This window comes from Danio aesculapii, chromosome 7 (assembly GCF_903798145.1).
Source record: "Danio aesculapii chromosome 7, fDanAes4.1, whole genome shotgun sequence".
Classification (NCBI taxonomy): domain Eukaryota; kingdom Metazoa; phylum Chordata; class Actinopteri; order Cypriniformes; family Danionidae; genus Danio; species Danio aesculapii.
The window spans coordinates 13,630,841-13,654,265 of NC_079441.1; the positions used below are offsets into that span (position 1 = coordinate 13,630,841).

General features: G+C 35.8%; 2 protein-coding genes across 3 annotated transcripts in view; both read left to right on the top strand.

Moving 5' to 3' along the window:
* Positions 1–3,726, top strand: part of mef2ab (myocyte enhancer factor 2ab) — a 70,858-nt gene extending 67,132 nt beyond the window's left edge. The window contains exon 11 of the mRNA XM_056462606.1: positions 3,158–3,726. Within this exon, the coding sequence (XP_056318581.1) occupies positions 3,158–3,479 (322 nt within the window). The 3' untranslated portion in view covers positions 3,480–3,726. The remainder of the gene's footprint in view (positions 1–3,157) is intronic.
* Positions 3,727–13,500: 9,774 nt separating this feature from the next.
* The window catches only part of mctp2b (multiple C2 domains, transmembrane 2b), a 77,806-nt gene continuing 67,881 nt past the window's right edge, over positions 13,501–23,425 (top strand). The window contains exon 1 of one of the 2 annotated variants that reach the window (XM_056461067.1): positions 13,501–13,709. The gene's annotated coding sequence lies outside the window, so the exon portion shown is untranslated. The remainder of the gene's footprint in view (positions 13,710–23,425) is intronic. The other variant, XM_056461068.1, reaches the window with a different exon arrangement.

Sequence of the window (23,425 nt, forward strand, 5' to 3'; positions counted from 1 at the left end):
TGTACATACACTCACTGGCCACTTTATTAGGTACACCTGTCCAACTGCTTGTTAATTCTAATCAGCCAATCACATGGCAGCAACTCAATGCATATAGACATGTAGACATGGTCAAGACGATCTGCTGCAGTCCAAACAGAGCATCAGAATGATGAAGAAAGGTGATTGAAGTGTTTTTGAGTATCTCAAAAACTGCTGATCTACTGGGATTTTCACGCACAACCATCTCTATGGTTTACAGAGAATGGTCAGAAAAAAAGGAAATATCCAGTGAGCGGCAGTTCTGTGGGCACAAATGCCTTGTTGATGCCAAAGGTCATAGGAGAATGGCCAGACTGGTTTGAGGTGGTAGAAAGGCAACAGTAGCTCAAATAACCACTCGTTACAACTGAGGTTTGCAGAAGAGCATCTCTGAATGCACAACATGTCCAACCTTGAGGCGGCTACAGCAGCAGAAGACCACACCATGTGCCACTCCTGTCGGCTAAGAGCAGGAAACTGAGGCTACAATTGGCACAGGCTCACCAAAAATGGACAATAGAAGCTTAGAAAAACTTTGCCTGGTCTGATGAGTCTCGATTTCTGCTGAACAATTGGATGGTAGAGTCAGAATTTGGCATCAACACCATGAAAGCATGGATCTGTCCTGCCTTGTATCAACTGTTCTGTTGTTGGTGGTGGTGTAATGGTGTGGGGTTTTGTTTTTGGCACACTTTGGGCCCATTAGTACCAATTGAGCATCATGTCAACACCACAGCCTTTCTGAGTATTGTTGCTGACCATGTTCATCCCTTTATGACTACAGAATACTCATCTTCTAGCTACTTCCAGCAGGATAACATGCCATGTCATAATGCGTGAATCATCTCAGACTGGTTTCTTGAACATGACAATGAGTTCACTGTACTCAAATGGCCTCCACAGTCACCAGATTTTAATCCAATAGAGCAACTTTGGGATGTGGTGGAACAGGAGATTCCGACAAATCTGCAGCAACTGCGTGATGCTATCATGTCAATATGGATCAAAATCTCTAAGGAATATTTCCAGTACCTTGTTGATTCTATACTACAAAAGATTAAGGCAGTTCTGAAGTCAAAAGGGGGTCCAACCCGGTACTAGTAAGGTGTGCCTAAGCGGCCAGTGAATGTATAAGAAAGCACAAGTAAGCATTAATATCAACCTCTGCATAAACTGCAGTTTTATGAAGTTTATTGGCATCCTTTCACTCCAGACAAAATCTCAGTAAGAGGTGACCATGTCCTAACAACATGCAACATGCAATTCAAAGATTCCAGCAACAAGCCTTTTGTCCGTGTGCACCAGACGTGATATGACAGAAACCATCAAATACCAGGCATTCAGAAGTGCAGAATAGTGCACCAACTCCCAACCAAATGGACAGGTTTATAATCTAATCCCTTCATATTAAACCTCTTTAACATTATTAAAATTACATAACAGTAAAAGTTACTAAGGAACTGATGTTGTTGGTTTGCACTGAGTAACAGCTATGACTTTTATTTTCAAACTGCTTGCTACTTTTTTCTACATTTCTACTAAGATAAACTATTTGCTGCCACTTTCAATAGTATGGCAATAAATATCACGTAAAAATAATATTCAAATTAAGTAATATTTAACATTGAATAAAAAAAACAACATAATCAGCACCCGAGGTGATTCATGTCATATTAGTTTATGCTGTTGTTCAGCCATGACATTGCAGAAATAGAAACGATTTCTAAAACAATTTTGCTCTTCACTGTGGCGGATGCTTTGGACAAAAATTAGTTTTAACATGAAAAAGATACCTGTTATGTATCTTTTGGGGTGGTTAGGGGGGCGTGTGGTTAGGACTAGACATTGGCCAGTATAAGTTTCTGAAGGTATGATAACTTTGGGTAAAAATAACACAATTTCATGGTATCACATTATTGTGATTACTGCTCTAAAATGTGTTCTGTTTTAAATGTCTGGGTGAAAACATTTCCCCCATTGAACACAATATATTTTATTTTAAGAGACATTTAAAATATTTTGGAACATTAACCATGTCAGGCTAAATAATTAAAATAAATAATTGACTTCTGCTGTCTTCCTTGGTTTAAAAAACATGATTTTGTCGGCGTCAATAGCCTAGTGGTTAAGTGCACCAACATATAGGACCATGGTGCTCACGGTGACCCGAGTTTGATTCCTGGCTCGATGTCCTTTGCCAACCCTTTCCCCTCTCTCTGCTCCCAATACTTTCCTGTCTGAAATCTCCACTGTCCTATCTCAATTAAAGGTGAAAAAATTAAATAAAATAATTATATAAAACAAAAAAAAACAGATTTTTATTACAACTTGAAAAGGGGTGTTTTGATATGTTTATTTCCTTTGAATATAAAGTAAGCCACTGCACTACTCAAGTCCATTGCGTGCTTGGATTTCAGTGTATATGAGATTTAGTTTTATTCAGATGTTTCCTGAATTGTGGGCTGACCAGTAGCTTTTGATATGGAAGGTCTTTTTTCTGCTGGAGATGCAGTTGCCCTAAAAATGCAATAAAATAGTAATAAAAACTTACATATGCCACAGGAACAGTATAACAACAAGATTTTAAAACCTTGATTTTTCCAAATCATTATAAACCTTGAAACCAGTTATCATCAACCAGTTATAATCTATATCACAGTTTACAAGTATTTGTTGTCTCATTACAATCATGATTATGTTTTTGTTGCCCCTAATGTTTGAATAATAGATTAAACAACATTATTGGGCGTCACAGTGGCGCAGTGGGTAGCAGAAGGTCACTCGTTTGAGCCCCAGCTGGGTCAGTTGACATTTCTGTGTGGGGTTTGCATGTTCTCTCTGTGTTCACGTGGGCTTCCTCCGGGTGCTCTGGTTTCCCCCAGAAGTCCAAAGACATGCGTTATAGGTGAATTGGGTTGGGTAAATTGTCCGTAGTGTATGTGTGTGAATGCGAGTGTATGGGTGTTTCCCAGTGATGGGTTGTGGCTGGGAGGGCATCCGCTGCGTAAAACATATGCTGGATAAGTTGACAGTTCATTCCGCTGTGGCGACCCCAGATTAATAAAGGGACTGAGCCGAAATGAAAATGAATGAGTGAATGAACAACATTACTAAGATTCATCTTTGCTTCTTCCAGAACAACGCAACCTCCAGTTCATTCCTCTGACTCCTCCACCAACTCCATCAACATCAAATCAGAGCCCGTCTCTCCACCCAGAGAGCATTTGGTTTACCACAGCAGGCCTCGACTTGGCTCCAGACCAGACGTGGGCAGATCTCCGGCCGACAGCTTCAGCTCTTCTGGAAGTTCATATGAGGGCAGTGACAGAGAGGACCAGCGGCTGGACACTCAAACACACACCGCTTCATCAGGAGCAGGCAGCAGATCATCTCCAGAGACAGAGAGCCAGGAGGACCCTTCAGTCAAGCGCATGCGCACAGAGAGCTGGGTAACTTAGTGATTAAACAACATATACAGACTGCTGTTCTGTCAATCACAAAATCAATGTGAAGATGCCTGTATAGCAGCAGTAGGTGCATTCCCGTTATCCTTCAGATTGCACAAATTGATATTGTAAACTGAAAATGCACAAAATGTGTCATTTTCACATAATTGCTCAAATCTCGTATTTTATTTCATGCTCACATGTGGTGGATTTTAAGACTATTTGAAAAAGGAATATTTTTGTTGCATTTAAATGTGAAATAGCATACTTAAAAGTCACATCAAGTTTTTTTTACACTCATGTGAAGTGGTTTTTTAGGCAATTTGGTGAAAAATTATATATATATATATATATATATATATATATATATATATATATATATATATATATATATATATATATATATATATATATATATATATATATATATATATAAAGGAAGTAGTGATTTCTAAATGTACTTTGACTTGTATTTCATTGCAGACAATACAACATTCACTATTTAATGCATTCCTCAAATTTTGGTTCTTGCAACACATTTCAAAATAAGTTGGATCAGTAAAGCATTTATCACATTTATTCCTTTCCACAACACTTAAAAGACGTTTAAGGACTGAAGACACCAAGTTATGAAATGTTTCAGGTGTAATTTTGTCCCATTCTTCCTGCAAACAGGTCTTAAGGTGGGAAAAAATATAGGGTCTTAGTTGTCGCATTTGCTCTTCAAAATACGTCACACATTCTCAATTGGAGACAGGTCAGGGCTGCAGGCAGGCCAGTCAAGTACCTGTATTCTCTTCATCCGCAGCCAGGACAAGCATAGCATATTGTGCTCTAACATCTTTGTGTACTTTTCAGTGTTAATGTTGCCATCACAGAAGTGTAAGTTACCTTTGCCAAGGGCACTGACACAACCCCATAAAATAACACCCTGTATATTGGACTTGTTGCTGGTAACAGTCTGGACGATCCTCTTCTTCTTTGAACTGGAACGCACGGCATCCATTTTGTCCAAGATATACCTGTAAAACTGATTCATCTGACCACAGTACACGTCTCCACTGTGTGATGGTCAATCCCAAATGCCTCAGAATCCAGAGAAGTCAACAATGCTTCTGGACACTGTTAACATAGGGCTTCCTTTTGGCACAGTACAGTTTTAACTGACATTTGTGGATGTAACTTCTTATTGTGGTACCGGACAAAGGTTTGCCAAAGTAGTCCTGAGCCCATGTGATGATGTTGCTTATAGATGAATGAGGATTCTTCATGCAGTGCTGCCTAAGGGGTGGGAGATCATGGTAGTTCAGCTTAGGCTTGCCCCTTGTCCTTTATGCATTGAAATTCCTCCATAATCCTTGAATTTTTTAATGATGTTATGCACTGTTGAAGGTGAAATATCCAAATGTCTTCCTATCTTTCTTTAAGAACATTGTTTTTAAACATTTCAATCATTTTCTCATGTATTTGTTGACAACTGGCGATCCTTTGCTCATCTTTGCCCCTAAAGGACTAGACCTTTCTTGTATGCTGCTTTTGTACCAAATATAATTACAATCACCTGTGACATCATCATATCACTATTTAATTCAATTCAATTCAATTCACCTTTATTTGTATAGCGCTTATACAATGTAGATTGTGTCAAAGCAGCTTCACATAAAAGGTCACAGTAAATAGGAACAGTGTAATTCAGTTTGTAGTGTTTAAGTTCAGTTCAGTTGAGCTCAGTTCAGTGTGGTTTAATAATCACTACTGAGAGTCCAAATACTGAAGAGCAAATCCAACGATGCGCAGCTCTACAGATCCCGAACCATGCAAGCCAGTCGCGACAGCGGAGAGGGAAAAAAAACTTCACTTATGGCGGAAGTGAAGAAAAAAAACCTTGAGAGAAACCAGGCTCAGTTGGGCACGATCATTTTAATTTCTCCGCTGGCCAAACGTCTGGTGCAGAGCTGCAGTCTCAGTGGCGGAGGCTGGAAGCTGGCCTCAGCGAAGACTCGTCTGTCTCTGGAGCATCACAGGAATCAGTCTCATGTTCTCCACTCCTCCATGGCCACCACAGTAGCTGCTCAGGATTCGGCCTGGTCCAGGATAGGGAAACCTTGGGATCATCTCGTCGTTTAACCTACTATTTAACCTACTTTGGAGTCTTTTCAGAGGTCACTGAAAGCACACTTGTTTCCTTTAGCTTTTAATCATGTTGTAAATTTATGTTCTTTGGTAGCTTGTATGTTTGCATGTATTATATGTTTTAATGTACAGCACTTTAGTACCCATTGTGGTTGGTTGAAAGTGCTCTAGAAATAAATTAAGTTGAGTTGAGTTGAGAGACAGGGAAGGATGTATATTTGCAAATGAAATTAAGTTGACCAAACAAAGCATGAACTATTTTTTGTTCATATTGTCTACAATGAAATACAAGTCAAAGCAAATTTGGAAATAATTATTTTTTTATTTGAGTTTCCATACTGTCTTAACTTTCTCTAATTTGGCATTGTATATATATAGCTCAGCATATAGAAAGCAGTGGTGGAAAGAGTACTGAAAAATCACACTTAAGTAAAAGTACCATTACTTACCTAAAATTGTAGTGTGAGTAAAAGTATCAGTTGTAAATATTATTCTAAGTGTGAGTAAAAAGTAGCCCTCAAGAGTAGTGAATAATGAGTATTACACTGCGAAAAGCTGATAAATTTACATGTAGTTTGTGGATGTGTGTAAACGTAATATTCTGTAGTGCATTTCGTAATTGCTCTCAGCAGGCAAACAATGTCATAAGATGTTAATATTAGGTTAGATTTCGTTTGTGAGGCCAGGTGACCAAAATTCAATGTCCAGCCAGCGTATAAGGACAATGTTATTTGAGTATTTGATGTTCAATAACTACGTCAAATAACGTTGATATTTGGTTGATTTTAGGTTGTGGTAGACAGTGACCAAAATCCAATGTTGAGCCAACATCTTAAACCAATGATGTCAAACCCTTAAACCAATGATGTCAATGATGTCAAACCTATTGATGTCAAATACTGACATTCATTGGTCAGGTATGCCAACCAAAATCCAACATCTGATATAAGTCATAGTGGTAACGTGCACATAACCTCAAGCTGTAACATCATTAGACGTTGATATTTGGTTGATTTTAGGTTGGTGGTTTTCTAATCCCCATAAACAAGACAAAATGACTGCGGGTTGAAGGAAAGAAGTGGAGTAAAAGTACCAATACAGTACTAAAAATGTACTCAAGGGAAAGTTAAAGTACACATTTTTAAAACTACTTCGTGAATTACAATTCACGGGGAAAAACTACTCATTTACAGTAATTTGAGTATTTGTAATTAGTTACTTTACACCACTATATACGAGTATACACCCCTTACAACATTTAAATTAATACTTTCAGGATACTTATGCTTTTATACTATGCAGTAGAAATATTTAGTTGGTAAATATTTTGCAAAGTTTTCCTTTTTCAAATTGTCTGAAAAACCACCTCATGTAAGTGTAATAATGTACATAATGTACACATAATAATGTATAAAATGTACACAAATAAAAAAAATTAACAGATCACATAATATTGTAATTAAAAATGTTAGCTCGAACATTATAATTCCAAGAAATTCGGTTGAAATGTGTTAAAATTGTTTAAGGGTTCAAGTAAATTTTTCATGTTGTTAAGGATCTAATATATGAAATGTCTGACACTTTTTGTCAGTAAAGGGTCAACTTTGCTACATTATTATGTTTTTTTGCAAGCCAAATGTGTTTTATCTTTCAAATTTTTATCTAAATGCATATAAATATTGATTAAGATTTACTATTTGCTGTTATTTAGTGTCCATTTGAGCCCCTTTAGTAAACAAATTCTCTTTTTATTTGATTTATTTTGTGTGCAGTGGACACAGAATTGTTAAAGTAGCAAATATGTATGGAGTGTTTACTTGTCTGTCAAGTTTTAGGTGAACCTCAGGTGCGTACATTTCAATCATGAACTGACAGTCAAATCCCAGCAAGCATTTTTTTATTTTTAAAAGATGTCTAATAGATGTCTAATAGACGTCTAAACATAATCTTGGCTAAAACAAGGCTAAATTTGGGCTGTCAGTGAAAATCTAGCTGATGTCTAGGAATAGCCCAAAACTATACTAGTCATCACATAAACAGAAATGAATGACTTCACATATGCAATCTGTCTATTTGATGACTAGTTTAGTTTGGGGCTATTCTTAGATGTCTATTAGATTTTCACTGACATCCCAAGTTTAGCCTTTAGCCAAGCCGTCTACGTTTAGATGTCTATTAGACGACCATTAAACACAAAATTGTTTGCTGGGATGACTCTTTCGCTTTTGTCAGATGTGTTGAAAATAGTTGGGCCAGAATATAATGATTAATTAGATGTATTAAACAATTATACTTGGGCTGTGGTCTTTTTTAAAACACAACACCCTAGCAAAGGTTATAAATAGGCTTTTGTATTAAAATCCAAACTACAAACATGTCATATTTGCAACTAAAGTAGAAATAACTTCAAATATAATTTATACAATGTAAATATGTACTGTAACTTTAAAAAGCCCTGATTTCACAAGCATTTTAAAAAACGTTGCAGTATTTAAATGTATTTTGTAGTGTTTTTATCTGTTATTCAATGTGTAAAATAAAAACAGTCAAGCTCTATAGGCATTGAGCTCGCTGTGTTTTATTTCCCAGCTGCTCCTGGTACAGTATATAAAAATTTAGACTAAACTATGGAACTCTTTTGGTTGATCAGGATTTGATGACTTGATCATTTGTACACCATAATGACTGGCAATAAATATCATGTTAATCGCTTCCATTGCGGTCAGTATTATTAATTCTCTGAGGTACATTTTATTTGTTTCATGTAAGTAATTATTAACTAGGTCAAGCGCTTCAGTTAGAAGTTGTTTGTGAGTGCTTAACAGGCTGTACAGGATGTGAATTCTTTGATGATGTTTGTGGCCTGTTTCCTCATCACCACAAAGCATGCAGAGTTGATTTTGTTCCCACTTTCACATTTCATTTTTATTTTTTATTATTTTTTTTAGTGCACAATACATCTAAAGGGTCCCGCATAAGGTTTTGAGTTACATTTGAAATGTTTAATTATATTTTAATGAAATGTTTTGCATTGTTATGGTTGCAAAGGAGAAACGGTATCATTTGGCTGATGCTATTAAAGCAAGACACCGCAGAAGTTTTGGTATGAAGTTCTGAAATGTTATGTTTAAAAATTCAAAGTGGGTAGTAATAGGTTAAATATGTGCCAATTTGCATATATTTGCATGAAGTCTCACGAAGCCTTTTTTTTTTTAGCTAACCCCTAAGGTTTTTTACATTTTTGGTAGGCTTGTAATTTTTTATAATCACTCCATGATTCAGAAAATACTAAGAACAGCCAGGGAATTGTTTAAAACAATAAACTATTGTATATATGAGCAATATCAAATGAGTAGCAGTGAAATATGGCTGTATATCGGCACTGGTGAGAGGCGTGCGTTGGCTGAGTGACGATATACAGGGAAATCTATAGACTGATGACATTTCATGCTGTTCAACCTCATAATCTTAAAATGTCAGCAAAATCAGCTGTTTTGTCATCACTTTAGACATTACGCAAGAGAATCACTCAAACACGAGCTTTAAAGTGACGTTGGTGAATGAGCAACGATTTCTGCTGTTTGACGTCTTTGATTTTCTTCTTTATACACATGATTATGCCGTCAGACTGTTGTATAAACACAATATCACACTCACAGCAGTGCGGTATGGCTGTATATCGGCACTCAGCCAACGCACGCCTCTCACCAGTGCCGATATACAGCCATACCGCACTGCTGTGAGTGTGATATTGTGTTTATACAACAGTCTGACGGCATAATCATGTGTATAAAGAAGAAAATCAAAGACGGAGAGTCTAACAATCCTTCTGTATGAGGAACTACTTTCTTCCGCAATTCATTTACATCTGCAGCTGACGTCAGAACAGCAGAAATCGTTACTTATTCACCAACGTCACTTTAAAGCTCGTGTTTGAGTGATTCTCTTGCGTAATGTCTAAAGTGATGACAAAACAGCTGATTTTGCTGACATTTTAAGATTATGAGGTTGAACAGCATGAAATGTCATCAGTCTATAGATTTCCCAGTATTTCTCTGTTGCAATCGGGAGATCACAATAATTAACTCAGAAAAAGCCAAAGCAAACCAAACAGATTACTAGATTACTGTTATATAAATACAGCACTATAACAAAGAAAAGAGAGAGATCGACTTAGAAAGTCACTTACCTGCTGACTTAACTCCCCTAAGGACTTATTATGCGGTTTCTGTTGCCATCTTGTGGTGGAGCGTCAACCGTCTTTGCTCTGCTCAGGCTGATGGATGCTGATGCGCTAAATCTCTGAAATTATAAGTATTTAAAATAGGCACTATCCTTATAAATTAACTGCATAGTTGCAATCTAAACAACTACATTCTCATATAAAAAAGCCTCAAAAGTACATTATGTTGTCCAACTGTTGCAATATTTAATAAACTGTAGTGAGTTTATTGATCTGCTGTCACTATATGTGGGTGGAGTAATACAGAAGGGGGAGGAGGCTGTACGAATGCTGTTATTGCAGAATATTGCATGGCTATCAGCCAATCACATTCGAGAACCAGACAGAACTGTTGCATAAATACACAAATTATGCACAAACAAATCACTTCAGAACGTGGATATGGATAAAATACATAGTTCAGTGTGTAACTGCTGAAGTGAATATATATTAGAGGTGGGAATCACAGGTTAACTCATGATATTTTGCCCCCATTATTGATATATCAGCGATTCTGTGATATATCAAAAGAAATCCATCCACAATATATCACAATATTTGTAAATGAATGAGAAAAAACTGCATCAAAAGTTATACGATGCATTTATTTTATTAACAGCATATGTAAAACAAACACACAGCTGTGAAACCAGTTTAAAATGCTGATGTGCAGAGAGATGTTTGTGACTGAAAAGACTGCATTTCTAAATTAGTCACAGCAGCAGCGTCTCAATTTAGTGGAAGATGCCTTTAAGGAAACGCTGTCAAAATAGCAATTTATTGCTTTCTAGGTTTCTGTAAACTTGACTCAACTTGGCCAACTTATTTGATGTATTTTATGCTTTTATGCCCTGTTTTTATTTTTAATCATGTAATATCCTGCAAAAGGGTTAGGGTTAGGGTCCCACTAGAAGAATATTTCTTCTTCAAGAACAGTAACTGACCAAAATGCTCATAGAGGTGAGCACAGACTCCTCTGAGCACTTCTAATGTCTTCAGTGGTGAACAACATTACTTATTTAGTCATCAAATTAAAAAGTTTTTATTTCACTAATATTTTCATAATATCATCTACAAGATTTCCCAAGGTCGGTAAGAGTTAAATAAACACAATATCCTTCAAATTATATGTTCATGTCCTATTGTTATCTTTATCTATTATTAATTTTGGCAGAATTAAATAGTTTGAGCACATATTCCTGGATGAAGTCTCACAGCACTGACCGCGGGCACTGCAAAGTGAAGGTGGGTCTGTGAGGGTAAAACTTGAGGAAGCTTCCGGGAGAGCTGTAATGTCTGAAATGCACAAATACCATAAAGATTGAAGAAAGTATCCGTATGCCTGAGATTTTCATCATTCCAATGGCTCATATGTCAGTGGTGTAAATAACACAGATGCAATTTGCATATATTGTTGATTAGCCATTAGCTGGGTGTTGCAGTCAGTGTAGGAATAGTTAATTAATTCAGATCTTTTGTATAAGTATCAACATTTAAACAAATTTTGATACTTGGCACCAGAGTATCAATGTATCATGACCGGAAATATCATGATATATTTCAAATTTCTACTCAGCCAATCACATGGCAGCAACTCAATGCATTTTTAGGCATGTAGACATGGTCAAGACGATCTGCTGCAGTTCAAACTGAACATCAGAATGGGGAAGAAAGGTGATTTAAGAGATTTTAAATGTGGCATGGTTGTTGGTACCAGACGGGCTGGTCTGAGTATTTCAAAAACTGCTAATTTATTGGGTTTTTTATGCACAACCATCTCTAGGGTTTACAGAGAATGGTCAGAATAAAGAGAAAATATCCAGTGAGCAGCAGTTCTGTGGGTGCAAATGCCTTGTTGATGCCAGAGGTAAGAAGAGAATGGCCAGACTGGTTCCAGCTGATAGAAAGGCAACAGTAACTCAAATAACCACTCGTTACAACTGAGGTCTGCAGAAGAGCATCTCTGAACACACAACACGTCCAACCTTGAGGTGAATGGGCTACAGCAGCAGAAGACCACACCAGGTGCCACTCCTGTCAGCTAAGAACAGGAAACTGAAGCTACAATTCGTACAGGCTCACCAAAACTGGACAATAGAAGATTGGGAAAATGTTGTGTAGTCTGATGAGTCTCGATTTCTGTTGCACATTCAGATGGTAGGGTCAGAATTTGGCATCAACAACATGAAACATGGATCCATCCTGCCATATATACGGTTCAGGCTGGTGGTGGTTTAATAGTGTGGGGATATTTTCTTGACACACTTTGGGCCCATTAGTAGCAATTAAGCATCGTGTCAATGCCACAGCCTACCTGAGTATTGTTGCTGACCATGTCCATCACTTTATGACCACAGTGTACCCATCTTCTGATGGCTGGGATAACGGACCAAAATCTCTGAGGAATATTTCCAGTACCTTGTTGAATCTACGCCACAAAGGATTAAGGCTGTTCTGAAAGGGAAAAGGGGGTCCAACCTGGTACTAGAAAGGTATACCTATAAAAGTGGACAGTAAGTATATATATATATATATATATATATATATATATATATATATATATATATATATATATATATATATATATATATATATATATATATATATATATATATACAAGATTAGGTGTTGTTCAATAGTTTTAGGAAAACTGACGAAAAGATTTGATCCACTTCAAATGTTGGCTACTGTATATAATTATGTATGCGGTAAAATGTCATAAAAGAATCACTGAATGGTGTTTTTGTCCTATATTTTTTCTAGATGTTTTTATAAGGATGTTTTCTTTCCAATATATTGTAGACTAAAGAAGATGGATAAAACACACAATGAAAAGCCAAATATCTCAAAATTGTCTTACCTTACTTGCAACTTAAGTTACATTACATTTATTCAAAGGATATTCTTCAGGATCAGCTTCAGGCAAGTGTGTCAAATTTATGTGTTCAAACTGTAACATTACATTTATTCCATTTTTCTGGTTGACAGCAAAGACGGCTGTTAATTTCTTCTAAACAAACTAAACTGCCCAGAATATATTCATATTTGACACAAACAATGTTGTGTCGCAGCTTTGTTATTAGTTTATTTACTCTAGTGAAAGATAATGTTATCTGACAACTGGAAAAGAATTACAGCAGCTGGACTGCTATGAGAAACTCTAATGGATTACTATCTGATCCATGTGACTGACAGATCACAGTCTTGTTTTATTTGGACCAAAGAACGACCCTGTTTGGTGACAAATAACAGTTGTCAATGCCAAAAGCTGTTTTCCTACAGAGGGCGCTTAGTGGCCCCAAAACGCCATATTCTTATTAGATCGCCATTCAAATTACTTCATTTTTTTAATCTTCTGCGGAAAATAAAAAACTTAGTTAGACAGTACAATCGTATAAATGTAATCGTTTGTATTTCTCACGTATCTATCAAACGAAAACGCTTTTCATTGAACTCAATAAAATAGTTGACTTCCACAAATTACTGTGATTGGTCCAAACCCAGCAGCGCTGAAAAAAGTATCAGTTATAACATGAGCGTACTGGCTACTTGCTAGTTTAGCAGCGGTTTTGATATTACGTTTATAACTGAATAAAGCCAATAAAAAGGCGACTGTTAAATGAAACACATAATCAATAGTTAAATAAGCCGTTGTTTTTCCATTTCCAGCCTACCTGACCAATTAAGGACAACTTCCGGGCCAGTAATATCTGGTTAAGAATGCCGTTCTACCAACTTGTTGTATTTAAGCAACTCATCGGTGAAGTCCTGCAGCATTGCTCATGTCAGTCGAACTAGAGTAGGAAGTTAGTGAAAGCACCGCTGTGAACACATGCTGTGATGTTTTCTCTGTGGTCGGAGGAGATGGATTAAACGCTGGTCGTCAGGTAGGAACACTTCTGATTTAAGGATTTGCATTTGTTTATTCAAATTAATAAATATTTGACCTACCTGTTTGGGCTGTCCCATATAAATGTGCATCTTTGAGTGACTCGTTGTTTTAGAATTTTAAATACATATTGCATTTGTTTACCTTTTGTAAATCTTTCTATTTCATGCAGCTGAGCAATTATGGATGAGACATGTGCAGTAAAAACTCAAAACATACATTCAGAGAAAGCACGAGAGGAATTCTATGCAAATGCCAACCTTCCCATAAAAATTTTTTTCACCAAAATAGCCAAACTCTTTCTAGGTTTTTTTGTGAAGGCTTGTATTCTACAGTACTGTAAAAATACTCAAAATGGTTGTCAATGTTTTCAAACAATTATATTTGATTTATCAAAGTCACTCAAGTGGCAATTTCACATCTGTCACATCCAGTGTTGTGCTAGTTACTGAAAAATGGTAACTAGTTACAGTGTATGAAAATAGCGAAGATATACAACACAAGACCTTTATGAAATAAATAAAAGTAATCTGAATTATCATTCAGAATCAATTTGGTGAAACTTAGCACCAAAAGACAGCTATAGACAACCATACATTTTATTCATTTTAAACAAAACAAAAACATAACAGCTGCTCCAAAAATAATAAAAAAAAAGACTTATGGAAAGTAAGCTAAGAAAGAAAGTAAGTGCAAAATCTGCTGTTGTATACAGCTAAAAAAATGTTCAACAATAAAAAAGATAAATCACAGCATTTTTCTGAGCAGTACAACACTATAGATTTTAAATAACGTATTCTGAAATATAACAGAAAGGTGTCAGTAGCTATGTTTCCATCCACCTAATTTAATGCGCATTTTGCATATGCGCATAAAAAACGGTTGATGGAAACGTCATGATGCGCATACATTTTGAAAATGCGCATAAAAAACTTACGCGCATAACCGAGTAGGATAAATGTTTTATTCGACAAGAAAAGATGCGCATAAACTACGATGGAAACACTTTTTACCGCACAAATTCCAGTGTGTGCATTAAAAAAGGTCATGTGATTTTGTTATAAGAGATCATGTGATGATGAAAATGTGCATAAATGGACAAACCAGCAGGCTGAGCACACTGTAAACCATCTGAACTGTTGTTTTAGTCATTCTAAAACGCTTACCGTTTAAGTATTAGTGTTATTATATTATTAATGACCTCCAGAATCAAGAGCGTCTGTGCGCCATCTGACACCTTCAAATGCCACTGCACGTTCACTGCGTGTCAGGATTGCCTTCTGAGGTGCAAGTCATTTATTAGATGAAGAAAAGATTGACGCAGCTTCTTCTACCAGAGTAAATTCAGTTTTTATTATTGATATTTGGCCCCAGATAATCAGGAAGTGACGATTTTGTTCGCTTTGACTCGTTGGATGGAAACGCTGCTTTATTCGCACGTCTTTAATGCGATAGTCCAGTTTTGCGCATAAAGTTCATTTGCATTTTTAGATGGAAACATAGCTACTGTGTCTACTAAACTAATCAAATTTGTTATACAGATACGTATATGCGACCTTAGGTTCGCAGTCACCTGTTTGTCTTGTTCGAATTAGAGATCTGCGTGGGACGCTCTTTCTCATTCACACACTCACAGCATCACGCTCTCTCTCTCTCTCATTCACACACACACACACACACACACACACACGCACACACACACACACACACACACACACACACACACACATAAACATGTTGATAGGCCGATATATGGCGATAGGCCGCCTGCTCCCGTTCATATTACACCAGAGTTACCGACCGCTTCCACGCTTTATTCAGAAATTATTCCCGCACTGAAAGAAATCTGGTTGGCTCCTGCGGTACAGCAGCGGTACAGCAGACCTCTAGTTCGTATTTACCACGTCTCCCTTCTCATTCGGTCGAAATCCGAAAGACTACCAAACTGCTGAGGTTGTGTTCTTTTTCAAGACCAGGTCACTTGGTGCGCGACTCGCCATCTTACCTCACCTCTCTCTCTCTCCTCCACACTGTCCCATGATGACAATCACGCACACGCATTTTTAGGCATTAAATAAATGATATTTAATATTTAATTCTTGCCTCCTATATAAGTGCATTGTTTTTTATGACGGTATAACGGTATTGAAACTGACACCGTTGCTATTTTTAGATCCAGCGGTATACCATATTACCGTATTACCGCCCAAGCCTAGTAATTTAATAACAGTAACATTAATAGTTCCTCAGTCTCTCTCGCGCGCACCTGGTTTGTCTGCTTTCACTTTACTTTTGTCCAGTCTGGCACCTCGTACACAACGCATCTTCTTCACTGTGGTTGGTTGGCATCCACTAATCACACAATGTGTCGCCGCTGTAAACGGGAAGATGTAGGCTAGACTGCAGCCAAAATGAATTAATCTACCAAGTAACGGACAAACGCATCATATTGTAATGTTAACGGAGTTAATATATTTAAAAAGTAATGCGTTACAGTATTAGTTACTGTCAAAAGTAATGCTGTTACAGTAACGCATTACTAAAAACGCGCTATTGCCCAACACTGGTCACATCCCTTTAGATTAGCATTATTTGGGTTGCGCAGTTTACTTCACAAAATTCCTATGTTCAGTATGCTGTATACTGTAAAATCTATAACGCATGTTTATTTTCCTTATTTAACATATATGTTTACAGATTGATATTTTTCTGATCTCTGTGTTTAGTTGTTTTGGAAATTATAAACTAAGGCTGCAAAATATATTGTTTCAGCATTGAAATGGCAATGTTTTATTTATTTAAAAAGATTTATTTAATTTAATTGTTTATACAGAATTGATACGATTTATGCAACAAAACAGGTTTTCTTATATAGATTTTTTTGTCTGGTTTCTGGTCCAAAGCAGTTTCTTAGCAAAAACAAGATTATTTTATCTACCACATTGGCAGATAACTTCCTGGTGGTGGATGAGAAGGACCCAATAAAAAAAAAAAAATGTGTAAAGCGATTTGAGTGTCCAGAAAAGCTCTATAAAAATGTAAGGAATTATTATTGTTATTATTATTAACTTTGTTTTAAACTTGCTTTAAGGGAAAAACGAATCATTTCTTCTGAAGTGGAAAATAAAACAAAATTATTTCTTGATCTAAGAATTTTTAGATATTTGGACTAGAAACAGGACAGAGGAAAGTAAGAAAATAATTTTTAGCATTGTGATTATTCCATTTTTGTACCTAATTACTATTAGACTCTCCAGAAAACCGCCAAATAGAGCTATTCAAACTATCTTTTCATATCGCAATATTTATTGCAAAAAAATAAAAGATCGCTGTGTCAGATTTTACCAATATTGTGCAGCCGTATTATAAACAGATGTTTCAATTAGTGGTGTAATGGTTCGGATCACATTATGGTTTTTAGTCACAGATGGGGGCATTTTTTGGATGAGCCAAAAAGAGGAGGAGACGAGAGTAATTTGCTTTCCTTTTATTACAAAAACAGTTCTGCAAGAAACTTTTGGTTTCATAAAATAAAATGAAGAAATAATCAGCTAAATAAAAATAAATAGTAAAATATTCAGTACTACTGTTGCTGATAACACAATGTATAAATCTAACACTATAATTTGTACAACCCAAATTTATTTTTAGTCTCATTTTCAATAAATGATTCAGTTATTCACTCATAAAACTTCATGTTTCATTGCTACATCTGTCATTTTTGAAGAATTATTCAATGCATATATTTGATAGCTGGTTGTCGCCACCTCTTGGCTAAATAATGTAATTGCTGCCTACAACTTTCATTTTTGATCACATGACGGTGATTTTAATCTTTACCATAAACATCAGTGGTTATATCTAAACCATGAACTGCAGTTTATGGTAAAGATTAAAATCACTGTCATGTTATCCCGGTACTTCTGGTTCTTTTGACTGTTTGTAACTTCATAACTAACTCAAAAGACTAAACTTAATCTCCTAATTGATATTTGCATTTTTCAAGCACAGATTTGAAGGATCAATAAACATATGCAAATCACCATCATCTATAATTTATGTTGCGTTGGTGTTGAAATCTCGAACATTTAATGATTAATTGTGCAGCTTACACCAAACGCATTAATGCAGACTAAACAAGTAGTGACAGAAAACTCCTTTAATAACCTAAGAAACCCACCACATCTCGAATAACCTATCATGACTTCTTCCAGCATCATTATATTTTACAGAAAAGCCTAAATGCTTTCATACATGTTTTTTGAATGATGTGAGAGGCGATCTCTCTGCTATCATTACAAATTCAGGATTATTCTACAAGTAAAAAAATGGATCAACCGTGATCCGTTACACCTCTAGTTTCAATATAATGTAGACATTTACTTTCTCTATGAATTTGTGCTTTAAGCTTTTACTGCAAGTCTCATATCCATAACGCTGGAATTGCTCATGTAAACATTATATTGAAACCTCTGTTTCTATTTTCCAAATCCACTAAGAGTTATGAGATCAGAAAAATATTAATCTGCAAACAGTTTTTTTTTATTTTTAAAGGAGGAAAGTTAACATGCGTTATGTGACCAAAAAAGTATGCGGGTTTACAGTAAACAACATGCTTTGTAGAAATTTTGTGAGTTACACTGCACACCCCCCAAAAAACAAAGAGTTGGTTCACTATAAAACAAAAATAATTGACTTTATTTTATTTACATTTTTGCATTCATGAGTAAAATGCTTGGTTATGGATGTGACGTCTCTCTATTATTGATGTGATGTGAAATTGCCACTTGTGTGACTTTGGTAAATCAAATATAATTGTTCAAAGACATTGCCAGAGGTATTTGTTAAAGTACTGTAAAATACTTGCGCATACAATAAACTCGGTGCTGTCTTTGACAGATCGACATGATAAATCATAATGCATCTGCTTCATCTATCATTTTCATAACTGCCGTTCTGCACATTTTCTGGTTGGCATCAAAGACTGTAATCTTGCTCTCCCTTTCAATTGGAGAAAATACTATCTTGAAATGTTGCTCTGTGACATATTTGCAAAAGCATGTAATCGTTTTTTTGTACTTTCATTTTACTTGTTTCCATTGTAAGTCATGCAATTATCATGAAAACTCATTGGTCAAAATGTCTGGGAACCAAAGTGACGGATAGACATGCATGCAGATACATTTTTAGATGATTACAGCTGCTTAGAAAGACACTAATTCAGTATATTTTGCTTTTAAGTGCTTTTTTTTTAATGTCTGAAATTTGTGAGTGCATTTAAACATGGCAAACATACGGGGAGAAACTTAAACACGCTTAGTAGTATGAACAGACGGATAATAAATATACAATAAATCCTTCATCTGACTGCAGCGTGTGGCTCTGAATTCACTTTATAGCTGTGTATAGTCTGTAACAAATGAATGAAGGGAATACTAATGGTCATTGAAGCAAATTCAGGAAGTTTGTTTAGAGTGTTATAAAAGCATCATGGATGCAATTCTGACCGCTCCACCTTCACGGTTAGCTCAGACCAAACTTTATGGCCAGTTTTATTTACTTGGAAGTTAATGATTACACACAGTTTGACTGAGCGGTTGTATCTCACGCCTAATTTAGCTAATGTCGGTGTGTTTGTTGTGCTAGATTTCAGTGTTATCATCAAGAGATTCAGTTTCTTTGGTTTGTCTGATTTCATACTTTATTTATGAGCGCAGAATCTAAAGGGATAGTTCACTCAAATGAATATTTGCTGCTTATTTACGATGCCTGAGGGCATTCATAATGTGCATGACCCTTTGTTCAGTAGATTGTTTATTTGTATTCTTTATCTCAAAGGTTTCATTTTTATCTGAAGGTGATTCGTGAATTGCAAGTCATTAGCTACTGGTGGTTTGAGAGTCTAAAATACATATACAGGCAAAATGAATACTCGTGGCTCCTGGTGATACATTTAAGGTCTTAAAGTGAAACGATTGTTCTGTGCAAAAGAACAAAACTATAAAAAACAAAACTATACTTCTATTAGAGCTGCACAATTAATCGAAAAAAGATCGCGATCTCTATTCGAGCCCCTAGACGATCTTAATCCAGCATTTCTACAATTCTGCCAATCATATTTTCAAGTTCAGGAGAAAAGCAAAGGCGGCTGCACGAACCATTGTTGCACATACATTGCTCAGTGACATGGACACCTCCAAATGATGTTGAAAGAGTCACATACTGTATTTATAAGGTATAATTCACCTAAAAATCTGTGGTAAGGAATGACAACAATGATAGTAATGTAATGATAGTGAAAAGGACAACAATAATAACGACTGACAAAAACAATAATAATAATAATAATTAATTACAAGTACTATGCCAACTACTACGACTACAGAGAATTACAGTACTAATGTTACAACCACTACGGCTGCTACTACAGCCACACCGACAACTACTACTACAATGTCTACTACTACCACGTCTACTACGACTGATACTACTACATTGACTACTACTATTGATGCTACTACAACATCTATTACAACTGATATTACTACAACAACATTTACCACTACTACAACATCTACATCGACAACATCTGCTACTTCTGATACTACTACGCCAACGACAATTACTGCTACTACAGCATCTACTAATTCTGATACTACTACACCAATGACGTCTACTATTACTGATACTACTACGGCTATTACTTCAACAACCACAACTACTACTACAATCACCACTACAACAACAACAACAGCAACCTGAATAATGACAATGGCAGAAATACTTATGATAATGAGGAAATAAAAGGTGGACAATAGGGTATTTGACTATACCCTGAAAACCTTAAAGCACTTATTTATTTGCTCTGTTGCATTTAGCTATGCTTGTAATTTATTTATTACATTTTAATGCATGATTCACTCCCCTACAGAATCATTCCAGTCAATCTAAAATTGATAAATTGCTTGCAAATAGAGCTTTAAATCATTCAAGCCAGACTCAAGTCATCTGGTGAAATTATGTGTTTGTTTTTATATATATAATTGCAAAAATTTATATATTGCAAAAATACAAAATATTGCGATATTAGATTTTTCTAATATCGTGTAGTCCTAGATTGAACATAAAACCAACAAGTTGTCCCAAACAATTGTGTTTAAACTAAGTCCAGTAGTTAGAACAAGCAGTAAAAAAAATCAGCTCTGCAGATTTTAGCTCCAACCACCTCCATCTCACACCTGCTTATTAGTCTCTAGTAGGATTGAACACCTTGATTAGTTGGATCAGCTGTGTTTGATTAGGGTTGGAGCAAAACTGTGCAGAGCTGCGGACCTCCTGGAATCGAGTTCGAGACCCATGCCATGCTGTACATTGATAGCACAAGAGAGGATGATGGATTACACTCACTGTTTATGAGAGTTTCCTCGGATTATTGTGAAAGACTTTTATTTAATTTCCTGGAAGGATGGAGTGACAGGAGAGATCTGCGTTTTTCAGGTTGATGAGGAAGTCTGAGAATCCACATAGTTTTTGAGTAGCAGGTAATTTATGCTCAGGATTACATGATGATCCAGTTTATCTACATAGAAAACCAAGAGGAAGCTGAACATTCCTTTTTTTATTTACTTTTGCTACTTTTGCTAACTGCCAAGATGCCTACAGATTTGAACGAAACACTCACACATAACTTTTACTTTGATAAGTGTTTAATATTGTATTTTTACACATCACTGTAAGGAACACGTCTTTTTTGTTGTTGTTGTTTTTTTACATTACTGCAGTGTAAATGTCTAGTTACTTCTACTTAAATAAGTTTTTCCTTGTTCAAAATGAGTTGGAGGTGGTATCCCATTCATTAAATTTTTGCTACTTGAAACAAACACATTAGTCTTGTAATCTTATAAAAAATTATTATAAAAAAAGTCTTAACATTAAATGTAATTAAATACAACCAGTGCTTGAGCATCTGAGTAATTGAATAATTTAATAAATAATACAAATACTTGTTTGTAACTACAACTGCTCGCACATGCACGTTGACATAATGGACATAACCATTCTAAACGCATTCATTCCTGAAATCAAAATGCCACAGAACAGTTGTTACGCATGCACGCTAAAGTTGTCTGAACACGACGTTCAGACATGGCTGTCGGAATACGCCACCTTGTGGCAGTCACACAGAGTTTACAGTTTTGTCATGCACCATGGGAGAGTTTGCGGTGTCAAATATAAAGGAGTGCGATAGCAAGAGCATTTATTCACTGTGCTTTTACTATAGTTGAATGAACGAATGAATACTAGAAATTTATAGACCGCTGAAAATTTTAAAGGGAATGTGGAGACTGCATTAATACAAATATTGATTTTTATTACTCCACTATGAATAGAAATATGTTTTTTTTTATATATATTTTTTTATATATATAGACTTTTTTTTTTTCTGATTCAAAAATTAACATAAAACTACTAATTCTCATCTCAAGCACACTGACCTGCTTGGACAACACTGAAATACATCACAACAAGGGTGCGCTTCCGAAAACTCTCGTTAGCCAACGGTCGCCCTATTCATTTAGAAAGTTCCAACATTTAAACTTGGAATGATTAAAAAAAAAAGTAATCTCTCTTAGGTGTAATTAGCGTCCGAAGTATTTTTAAAGTTCAGTTTTAGTGATCTTCGTGTTGACAATTTCGCTCCCTTCACAGTGCTCTTTGAAAACATTTATGCCAATTTGATCGCAGCTGGGGCTCACGACGAAAGACATAGGTGACCTATTATTTAAAAGTGTAATTTACATTACGTCTTCTGTGAACGTTAATGGTTTTAATTTTTAGTAGGTTATTTATTACGAAATGTATCTGCACTGTATATGACATTGACCTGTTGGTTTGAACATTTTTTGCAGTGGTTTAAATGTCAAATTGTAAAAGAAAAAAACTATCCTACTTTAATAATAATAATAATAATAATAAGGGTGACATGGTGGCACAGTAGATGTGCTGTCGCCTCACAGCAAGAAGGTCGCTGGTTCGAGCCTCGGCTGGGTCAGTGGGCGTTTCTGTGTGGAGTTTGCATGTTCTCCCCGCGTTTGCATGGGTTTCCTCCGGGTGCTCTGGTTTACCCCACAGTCCAAAGACATGCGGTACAGGTGACTTGGGTAGGCTAAATTGTCCGTAGTGTGTGAGTGTGAATGAGTGTGTATGGATGCTTCTCAGAGATGGGTTGCCGCTGAAAGGGCATCCGCTGCGTAAAACATATGCTGGATAAGTTGGTGGTTCATTTCGCTGTGGTGACAACCCCGGATTAATAAAGGGACTAAGCCAAAAAGAAAATGGATGGATAGATGATGATGATGATAATAATAATAATTATTATTATTATTATTATTATTATTATTATTATTATTATTATTTTTGTTAATTTCCTAATAAATAATAAATATTAAGTTTAATTTCCTAACAAATTCTTAACATTTCTCAATAAATAGGCTCATTATTTATTTATATAATTTATATATGATATTAGAAAACGTGTTAGCTTTTGTCAGTGATCTTATGTTTTAGAATAGAATATGTAATGTTCTCAATAATATTTGTAAAAGAAACTGGCCCTATCTACTTTATATTTCAATTAATATGGAAAACAATATAATTTGCACAAAGAAATTATAGGGTTGTTACTCTGTCCCGTTTAGAGCGTCATTATGCAGC